The sequence below is a fragment of the Syngnathus acus genome, chromosome 23 (assembly GCF_901709675.1).
Source record: "Syngnathus acus chromosome 23, fSynAcu1.2, whole genome shotgun sequence".
In the NCBI taxonomy this organism is placed as follows: domain Eukaryota; kingdom Metazoa; phylum Chordata; class Actinopteri; order Syngnathiformes; family Syngnathidae; genus Syngnathus; species Syngnathus acus.
The window spans coordinates 3,556,493-3,567,016 of NC_051107.1; the positions used below are offsets into that span (position 1 = coordinate 3,556,493).

Here is a 10,524-nt window from a genome sequence, read left to right on the forward strand (position 1 = left end):
AAAACAAAGAAAGCTTTAAAGTGTTTTATTATTTTTCAAACTTTATATTGCATTGTCAACAAATGGCAGAACAGAGCAGTAAATAATCCACAAACATAAAAGTTATGAAAAATATTTGTCATTATAATGTCGCAGTCACACATGATAAAGTGTATACAGTGCATCATAAATAAAAGTCGTAAATAATACAGACTGTGTCAAATAATGCGATATTTCTTTAACGCTGCACCTTCTCCGTTCTTACATTTTATACTGGATCAATTAAAATGCACCGAAATAAAATCGAATTATGATGCCTCAACACATTTATGTGTGATGATCTCAAAATATTTGATAAAAATATATTTGTATTATTCAATTATGGCACATTATATCGGTGACACATTTTTATGAATGTTGACCTGATTATTGGTGAAATCTAAATTAAGTTGGCATGCACATCTTAATAACGAGTGTATACAATATTTACATAAAGTACAGTAATAAGCAAGCTAATTGTAAATTTACAATTTATGTTGCAGTTAAAATAAATTCACATAAACATTACAACATGCATTTATAACTGGGGGGGACCTGCTTCAAGCTTATTGCAAGATAATAGTGTAGCCATCCCGATTTATTTTCCTTTTAATCCTCAGCACGAAAGCTATCATAGCACCAATTAGAAGCCAGAAAAGTGAACAAAATGTCGTCTCTTGATTTGATTTTTAAAAGGTGGATGAGTCCCCCCCAAAAAAAGGTAAAACTCGCATGTCATCCTGTAGCATTTTTTTTTTTTTTTTTACTTGTCGCCGGAAATCACCTGTTGACAAAAATAAGCATTTATTATTATCATGAAGAAATAATTTTGGAGATTTATGTGTGTCCTCACATAATCGGTGCGTTTGCGTTTCCAACAGTCCGGGTCGAGCCTCTTCTGCTCATCGGCGAGAGCTTTGGCCTGTAAGGTAAACACCCGACGTTCTTCGGTCCGCATTTTCTTCCAGCGCTCGCCGAGTAGCACGCTGATGGCTCTGAAACGCACGCACACGTTTCACACTCTTGCGCAATACCGCGGCGGCGGCGCACACCAACCTGTTATCCTTGCCCGGGTGCATCTGCGTGTACTGCACCCTGAACTTCTTGGCGAACAGCATGAATGCATTCATTGGCCGCTTACACTTGGGTGTGACTTGGCTACTTCCTGGTTGGAGGACATTTTGGCTTTTGATTGGCTTGCGGTGAGGACAACGGGAGCGGCTGGGTGTGTCGGCGTCTGTTGGATTTAAACAAGCTTTTTCTTCACTATTCTTTTTTTTTGATAGTTGAGCGTTGTCAATGAAAAGATGCCAAACCTTGTAATGTGTCTCGGTGTGGGGAAATGGCGCCCCCGCTGGACTGGGAGGCATATCGCCGTCGGGCCATGCTGCTCAGCAGGTAAACGGCGGAAGAGTCCAGCGGTGTGAAATCGTAACTGCGGAAAACGCACCAAAAAATGATCATCTCGGTCATACGTGCATGTTTTCACGGCACTTTGAAATACCTTTTAAATGTGTCAAAGACAAGCGAGTCATCTGTATGTTCGGCATCTCTGTGACCCGGAGGAAGGCAAACGTCGCCTAGCTCCATTTCGTAGCCGGCTATCCCGTAGCGTACCACGGTCAAGCTCGGGTAGAATGACGACCAACCTGATTAAAAAAAAAAAAAAAAAATGCAAGTTGTTACAGGCGAGTCCTCTCTCGTACGTCCTTGCTTGCTCACCTTTGTTTTTAACGTAGAACGGGTGGTCAAGTTCACAGCGTGCAGTTAACAAGCTGTGTCCAAAAGCGCCAGGGTCAAAGGTCAGCTGTAAGATGGCCTGACCAGACAAGACGTTTTCGGCGTGTGCCACAAGCTGCAAACCCTCACAGCCGTAACTCTGCAAAATGGTTTTATTTTTAGTCCGCTATGCAAATTGCTCATACTTGGATGTTTATTATTTATTTTTTTAATATAATACCGCCAAGGTGGACTGTTCCTCAACGTCAGACTGAAGGTCCTCAACTTTGCGCCACTCGACATTGCCGCCACTGTGGAAACGTAGGTGAGTACCTACGCACACAAAACAGCTTCAGAGAAAATACAAATAAAAGTACCACATCATTTGAATTTTTTTCAAATTAAACGCATTTAAATATATGCGCGTGTACCTTTAAGAAAGCAATGCCAGGCAGTGGCAGGCCAGGAGACGCTCCAGGCCGTGTCTTCGTCATCAGACAGCGAGGATCTGGTGGACACGGCCGAGCTGCATTCGCTGCTCGTCTGTGCAAACATAAAAAAAAAAACATCATGCAACAAAGCGACTCTGAAGTGGTTCCCTCGCTTCATCCATGGTGGCTTTGCTGTACCCTGCCTCTGCTGGAGCTCGGAAGGGGAGGCCGGGCGTACGAATGTAAATCACTTCGGGCAGTAGACGAACTGAAAATAACAAACCCAGATGTATTAGTGAAGTACTTTTGCTCATGTGCTTGATCTTAAATGTAGATGTGTGATTCTACCTGCTGTGGGGAGAATCCTGTAGCAGGGGGCTCTGAGGCCCGGTGGCAATGTGAGCAAGCTGGGTCAACCAGCGGGTGTCACCAGACCGCCCACGACACCCCGTGGCCGCCTCTATTTGATAAATCGCTGTCATCTCTTTCTCCTCTGGAGCCTCCTCCAGGCTTGGAAGATCAGCTGAAGAAAAAGCAGAGGGATGTTTGTGTCTTTGTCTTTTAAAGTCATTATTGGTGTTATTTACCATATTCTGTTAATTCCATATCACTCTTTGGGGTAGGTGAGGAGTCATGTGATTGGTCCTGATCCACTTCTACAATCTCTTCTGAGTGGGGAAAAAAAACGAGTGCTGATTAATAGGAGAGGTCTGACCGTTGCCACGGAGATGGCGAATACCTGTGCATTCGCAGTGGGGCTCGGTTTCCTTGAATTGTTTGAGGTTACCACTTGACAGGCCTTTGGGGATCACCACCTCCCACATCATCATGTCAACTGAAACAGTATGTGATTAGAAATGCAAATATCACACAGACAAAAACACACCATTGCTAGTTTTTAATCTTTATTTTTTTTTAACCCGCCTCCAAAACTGTTGCACAATATGGTTATCATGTGACAGGCTCTTGTTTATAAACTTCGAGAGCGTCCGCGCATGCGCGTAACGACCCATTCATTCAACGCTGTGAATGACGGCAACAAATAACGCAGGAGCAGTCGTAATAATGTTGTTATAACTAGTTATTCAGACGATGTGTTTTGAAAAGTCATATTTGGGAGACATAAGCACAAGAAGCAGTTTGATCGGTCACGACATGAAAGTGCGATTAAAAATTGGGATTTCCGTCGACGAACGCGAGAAAAATGTCTATCAATTATATATATTCGTATGAAAAACGATGTCTGTGTTGAGAAAAAGTGAATCAATATAATAAATACGTCGAGTGAGTTTAGGGGAAAGGGCCGTTTCAACAAAAACAACTAACGTCAACAATGAAGCTTTAAGAGCGACCGAGCTGCGGAGCTCGTATTTATGAAAAGGACAGGCCTCGTCATCTCGATCTTGTCTCGTATTTTTAAAGTTTAAAGCATACTCAGTACATTGGTGTGGTCGCTTGTCGAACTCGACGGATTAAAACGCGGAAAAGTTTTGTTAAACTTTTTTCTTTACTCACCTAAACAGTGGCTTTGTACGGAAAAGTAGGTTGGTATAAACATATCATCCTCGTCGATCCTATTGGTCCAACCTGTTGTCAATCAAAAGCTAGCAGCATCATCATTGGTCTGTTTATTTGCAGACGCCCTGCATTTTTAAATCGAGATAAAAGATAAAAAATGAAAGATTAAAAACGATGATAGACCGCCTTTATCGTCATTGAACAGAGCAAATAAAACTGTTTATTAATCAGTATCCAAGTATTTATTGATTTGATTGCAGTACTTCTAACTTTCTTTTTTGTTATTGGAACCAATCAATAAAATTGTTAGGTAGGAAATTAATAAATAGGTTTGAGTTTTAATAAACCAATTTAGTTATACAAGAAAGTCTAGTCTGTATTTGTTAAATTTAGTTTGATATATAAAATTGAAAAGAAAAAAAACACTGAAGCTACTTAATTTGACCGCGAGATGGCAGCAAAGATAAACACTAATCAACTAATCAACTATTATTGTGTTTCCGAATGGCCTTTTATTTTGAAGGAGTCACAGGATGTTGCTAACTTGTCGGGCAAAATTAGCAAATCACCACTTTACACCGGCAGCGAGGCAACGTTGTTAAACCTTTTACAAGAGTTTTATTTGTACAGTAATGTTCACTATTCGCCTCATTTTAATGCCGAATCTTGGGTTGTTTGCTCACTTTGCATTTCTTGGTGAGTTTTCCTTCGCGACTTTCTGCCACTTGTACCCTTACAACTTTCTTGCGGGCCGCATCCCGTTAAGTCGTGCCGTCTTCTCTCAATATTTTCTCAATTAGTTATTTTGTGATATATCAGTTTGTCAAATTTGTCAAAACTATGTGTAAGGTAAAACAAACGTGTCATTTTGTGTAGTATTGCATTCACACAAGCTTCCTGTTTTTTGGGGAAAAACCAACCCCCCCAGTCATTACATCCTGTTTATTTAAATAATAATATAAAATGGCAATAGAAGCTTTTAAATTTTTGTTTCCTGTTGCTTTAAGACACTTTGGTGCCTATTTATATTTTGCTTCATTACATAAATGCTCCAAGAGTTTCAAATTGTTAGAGCAATGCACTTCCTTTGCAGAGCCGCTTTTTTGCCCACCAGCTTTTCCAAATGGAATAATTCCACTCAAAATGAATTTGTCCCATTTTATCGCTCCTCAAGCTAGGCGATGGAGGAGCAGCCCGTTCAGACGAGTCAGGAAGAGCAAGTAGTGTTGCGAGAGGACAGCAGTCGGCGGAGACGAAGGAAAGCCATCACGTCGTCCTCCTGCGCTTCCATGGATCACGTCGCCGTGGAGTTCATCCTCCCGACACCCACGCAGGGTGGCGACGCCCCTGACTCGCTGCAACTGGAAGTTGCGGGAAACTGGACAGTGGAACAGGTTGCTCATTGTTATTTAATTATCCACTCAACTTAAGGTGATTTTAAAATTCTCTCCTCCCAGGTGAAGGCTCAGGTTTGGCTCAATGCAGTGACCTCCAACCTGTGTCCGGAATTCTACAAAAGGTTTTCTCCAGACCACTGCATACTGCTCTACCAGAAGAAAGGCAACACGTGTGAAATCTATGACAAACACCAAGTTTTCCAGACATTGGACTGCGTTCGCTACTGGAGAGGTTTGTTTGATTCCTAATGATGAAACCAAGGTTTTAATTTTTTTTCCTCCAAAGCTTTGAAGAAGGACGTCGGCCGGATCAAGATGGTCCCTCGTCCGCAGCCCTCGGATCAGAACCTCCAGTACCAGTGTTTCCTCAACTATCTGATCGGCTACGACGTCACCGACGTCAGCAACGTACACGATGACGAGCTGGAGTTTACCCGCAGGAAGTTGCTGACGCCGAGACGCGTCGAGTTGTCGGGACGCGACGCTAAGCTTTACTCCATGGACCCGTGGGTGACACCCAAGGTGTTGCCGGAGCACCTTTTGGGAAAGGTCTGTTGAATTTTTGGACTCTGAGAGCCACAAAAAATTAATTTCTGTTCTTGGGCGGCTCTTTTCGTCCTCTCAGGTCACCAACGGCCACGTCCTGGTGGTGATCCACATCCACTCAGCCAGTCACACCATCAAGGTGTCCATCGACGACACCCCAGCGCAGGTGTCGCAAAGCGTTCCGCTTCATCGTCTCGATTTGCTTCTCCATGTCTCACATTCTTGTCCGTCCAATGCAGGTTTTGTCTTGCTTCTTCTCCAAAATGGCAAATAAAAGAGGCTTGCTGGGCATCCCCGACAGCTCCTGCGAGACGGATTTTGTGCTACGGGTGTGCGGCAGGTTTGTTAAAAAAATCGAGTCGCCAATCGACTCGGGATGGGATGAGTTAGTCGGGTTTGCTTTTGAGCAGGGAGGAGTATTTGTATGGCGAGAACCCGCTGCACAACTTCAACTGGATCCGTCAGTGTCTGAAGAATGCTGAGGAGATCCACTTGGCTTTGGAGACCCCGCCAGACCCTGAACTGGATCTGGTCCGTGAAGAGGACTGGGCCCAAGTGGACGATTGCACTGGTGTTGCAGGTCTTCACAGTCCTCGATTTAAAAAAAAAAAAAATATATATTTTTTTTAGTGAGGGTCAATTTTTGTCATTTTGGGTGTTTTCCCAGGCACGCACGAGCAGCTGACCATCGACGAGAAGGACCACGAGCGAGTGTTCACCATCTCCATGTGGGATTGTAACAGGAAATTCCGGATGAAGGTGCTGGGAATCGACATCCCGACTCTTCCCAAAATTCCCGACTTTGTGGTCTACATTGAGGCCAGCATCTTTCACAGTCAGCAACTTCTTGCCCAGGTGGAAAAACATTTTTTTGGGTGAAACAGAGATCTAAAAAGTCAATTTATAAACATCATTTTTGTACTTAAGGAGCGGACGACTCCCAAAGCCTTCAATGAAGAAGTGTTATGGAACTGCTGGTTAGAGTTTAACATTAAAATCAAGGATCTGCCCAAAGGTTCTCGTCTCAACCTCCAGGTAATCTATTTGAATCATTTTAATATGTATTCCATATTTTCACTTCCATCATATTTTCATCCCAGGTGGTGTGCAGTAAACAACCCCAGCCTCCGGCCTCCAAACGTTCTTCCTACCAGGACAACACATCGGGAAGTCACAACGGTAAGGCCGTCTGAAATCCCGCCGCCGAACCCTCCCGAAGCGATCCTCACCCGCTGCCGTCCGTCAAGGCAAGACCAAGAGCCGCCTCTTGTACTACGTCAACCTCCTGCTGATCGACCACCGCTCGCTGCTGCGCCAGGGCGAGTTCGTCCTGCACATGTGGAAAATGCCCGAGAAGAGCGAGGAGAGCAGCAGCAGCAGCATCAACGCCGACAAGCTGACGTCAGCCACCAACCCGGACAAGGTTTCCTCCATGGCCGTCTCCATCTTGCTGGATAAGTACTGCTACCCCGTGGTGCTTCCCAAAAGCCGCGAGCAAAGTCAGGACGGCGCCGACGGACGCGAGCGAGGTCAAAGGGATATGCCCAACCACCTGAAGAAACAGTTTGCCGCCATCGTGGCGACCGACCCCCTGCATCCGTTGAGTCCTGAAGACAAAGAGCTGCTCTGGCATTTCCGACACGAGTGTATACGCGACCCCAGGTACTTGGATAGGGGAACAGTAGTGGATTGAAAAAGTCTACACACCCCTCTTTCAACCCTGTTAGGGCCTATCCAAAGCTGCTGTCGTCAGTCAGGTGGGGGAAACAGGAAGACGTCCTGGCGATGCACCGCCTATTGGAGCGCTGCACCGCATGGGACAGCAGGTAAGAAGCGCCGTTAATATTTGTCACTTTGTTTCTCACGATCACTTTTGACGCACGTCAGCGTTTTGGACGTCGGCTTGGCCATGCAGCTGCTGGACTGCCACTACTCTGACGCTCAAGTTCGCTCCATGGCTGTGAGGAAGTTGGAGACGCTGGAGGATGATGACGTGCTGCGATACCTTCTGCAGCTTGTTCAGGTTTGTTTACTGCCATGTGCTTCCTTCATTTTCTTTTAAAGAAAATAAGACTGAAAAATATGATTTAAAAAATAAAGTATGTATAAATTGTTATTCAATTATATATATTTTTTTATTTCCAAATTTTCTTTTGCCATTTGTTAATCTTAATATTTAAACATTTTTTTCATTTTTGTATTTATTTTTGCTTTAGTTTTGCTTTTATTTTGTATTATAATGTATTTATTTTAAATCTTTATATATTTCTTAAATTTAATTGTTCAAATATTTTTTTTCTATTCATTTTTATTTTTGCTTTTATTGATTTTTTTTGGGATTTTGGCAGTTGTGGTCTTCCATAAGCAGTGTGTTTGTGTGCAGGCGGTCAAGTTTGAGCCCTATCATGACAGCGCCCTTGTCAGATTTCTGCTCAAAAGAGCTCTTCGGGTAAGCAGGATGAAAAATACATCACATATCTTCTACAGGTAAAAAAAAAAACAATGGCACCGTGTCTATTTTTGCCTTTCAGAGCAAGCGTATCGGCCATTTCCTCTTCTGGTTCCTCCGCAGCGAAATCGCCCAATCCAAACATTACCAGCAGAGGTTTGTCGTCCTCCTGGAGGCCTACCTGCGAGGGTGCGGCGAGGCCATGCTGCAGGATTTCGGAAAACAAGTGCGCAAATATTCTTCACAAACACACCACTGATTAATTAATCGCATCTTTATTCTAGGTGGAGGTGACCGAGGCTTTGCAGAAAGTCACCCGAGAGATCAAAACCATGTCCCCGGACAAATATGACGTCACCACACAAGGTTGGTTTTCAAAATAATGCTGAGAGTGTTGCAAATTTAGCAAGAGTGTGTTTTGCAGTGGTGGGTCAGATGCGTCAGAGGCTGGAGACACTGCAGTCGTCCGGTCTTCCGCAAGGTTTCAGGGTCCCTTATGATCCCGGACTGAGAGCCGGACGCCTGCTGGTAACGGAGACGCGCGCTGTCGAGACTCACATGGGATTCCTGACTGAATGGTTGTTTTTTTTGGGGGGTTCAGATCGAGCAGTGCAAAGTGATGGCGTCCAAGAAGAAGCCGTTGTGGCTACAGTTTGAAAGGGCCGACCCCACCACCTTGTCCAAGGACCCCATTGGTATCATCTTCAAGCACGGGGATGATCTCAGGCAGGATATGCTCATCCTGCAGGTGACGGACAGCCCCCCCCCTCTTGTCATTTTTTTTTTTCGTATGTTAAGTTTTGTGTTTCTTGTTTCCCGCCAGATTCTGCTGATCATGCAGTCCATCTGGGAGACCGAGTCTCTGGACCTGTGCCTGCTGCCTTACGGCTGCATCTCTACCGGGAACAGGATAGGTCGGTCATTCTAATTTCATGATTGATTTCATTCCACGTTTCATCCCTCAAATTGTCTCTCAGGCATGATCGAAATCGTGAAGGACGCCACCACCATCGCTAACATCCAGCAGAGCGTCGTCGGAAGCACCGGAGCTTTCAAAGATGAAATCCTGAATCAGTGGCTGCGGGATAAAAGTGTGGGCGAAGACAAAGTATGATTTTTTTTTTTTTGTCTTCATGTTTGCCTCTCACTGTTAAAATGAAGTCGCACAAACGACAGACAGGAAGCGGCCGTGAGCTTCGGTGGTTTCCTGTCGCACAAGCTACTTTTAGACCCGCCATCGCGTTTTATGAATTACAATTTCAAAGTTGTTTTTCCAGTTTCAACAGGCCGTGGAGAGGTTTTTGCATTCCTGTGGCGGTTACTGCGTGGCCACCTACGTCCTGGGCATAGGCGACCGCCACAATGACAACATCATGATCACTGAATCTGGTAACCACGTTCAACTTTGGCTTTCAAACCAAACATATCCATGAGAATCGTTTTTTTTTTTGCGGCAGGGAATCTCTTCCATATCGACTTTGGTCACATCTTGGGGAACTACAAGAGCTTCATGGGGATCAGTAAGGAGTGGGTTCCCTTTGTCCTCACGCCAGACTTCCTATATGTCATGGGAACGTCGGGAAAGAAAAGCAGCCCCCACTTCCAGAAATTCCAGGTGCTTCAGCCGCAATTTCTCACATTTGTGCACTTATTTCATGCTCCTTTTATTTGGGGATCAGGATGTATGCGTGAAAGCTTACCTGGCTCTTCGCCACCACACCAACCTGCTCATCATCCTCTTCTCCATGATGCTGATGACAGGTGGATAATGCTTCAATTCAATAAGCCGCCTTGTGCTGTGTTGGCCACTAGAGGGCAGTATAGTGTGCTAAAATGAGTTGAAACGTAATTTCCTAATAGGCATGCCCCAGCTGACCAGCAAGGAGGACATCGAGTACATCCGCGAAGCGCTCACCGTCGGCCGTAGCGAAGACGAGGCGCAGCGCCACCTTCTGGACCAGATTGAGATTTGCCGGGAGAAAGGCTGGATGGTGCAGATAAACTGGTTTGTTCACCTGGTGCTGGGGATCAAGCAGGGGGTGGAGAAACGCTCCACATGAGGAGGAAAAATTAGGCAAGATGATTATAAAAACAACAATACTGATGACATGCTAAACTACTTGCTGTTTTTTTTTAGTGATTTAAATTTGATTGGGTTTTTCAGCTTTTTACATGAAGCCTTTCTCGTTCAACAACTACCTATTGAACTCCATTCTTAGGCGTTACTGCCCCCTAGCGGTGTTTACAACACACAGCACTTGTTCCAGTACAGTATTAGATTTGTTTGTTTGGTTCAAAAATGCTTTCAAATATGTTTGAAAAATATATTTACTTACATGGGCTCTCTCGGGGACATGCAGTCGGGGAGGCAGAGCCTCACCTGCATCTAAATAGTCAAATAAATTGTTAATTAAAACCCTTTTCAATTTTAGTTATTTCTCCTTTG

The 10,524-nt window shown here is 44.5% G+C and overlaps 2 protein-coding genes across 2 annotated transcripts; one reads left to right on the forward strand and one right to left on the reverse strand.

Moving 5' to 3' along the window:
* Positions 1-9: 9 nt before the first annotated feature.
* Positions 10-3,756, reverse strand: LOC119117354 (HMG box-containing protein 1-like). The gene is made up of 13 exons (XM_037243567.1): positions 3,684-3,756; positions 2,908-3,003; positions 2,756-2,836; positions 2,517-2,691; positions 2,367-2,436; positions 2,169-2,280; positions 1,979-2,070; positions 1,741-1,897; positions 1,523-1,667; positions 1,335-1,453; positions 1,075-1,255; positions 872-1,013; positions 10-802 (listed from the first exon to the last, which is right to left on the reverse strand). Exons 1-13 carry the CDS (start codon positions 3,724-3,726, stop codon positions 782-784), a joined length of 1,434 nt encoding a protein of 477 aa, XP_037099462.1. The 5' UTR covers positions 3,727-3,756; the 3' UTR covers positions 10-781.
* A 471-nt stretch (positions 3,757-4,227) lies between these two features.
* Positions 4,228-10,509, forward strand: pik3cg (phosphatidylinositol-4,5-bisphosphate 3-kinase, catalytic subunit gamma). The gene is made up of 24 exons (XM_037242572.1): positions 4,228-4,382; positions 4,861-5,080; positions 5,144-5,315; positions 5,370-5,632; positions 5,709-5,795; positions 5,869-5,969; positions 6,040-6,209; positions 6,297-6,484; positions 6,557-6,664; positions 6,730-6,808; positions 6,877-7,291; positions 7,357-7,455; positions 7,517-7,652; positions 8,013-8,078; positions 8,161-8,304; positions 8,363-8,444; positions 8,503-8,606; positions 8,680-8,826; positions 8,902-8,992; positions 9,056-9,186; positions 9,356-9,467; positions 9,536-9,693; positions 9,758-9,839; positions 9,939-10,509. The coding sequence occupies exons 2-24, from the start codon at positions 4,868-4,870 to the stop codon at positions 10,136-10,138; spliced, it is 3,348 nt and encodes a 1,115-aa protein (XP_037098467.1). The 5' UTR covers positions 4,228-4,382; positions 4,861-4,867; the 3' UTR covers positions 10,139-10,509.
* Positions 10,510-10,524: the final 15 nt, after the last annotated feature.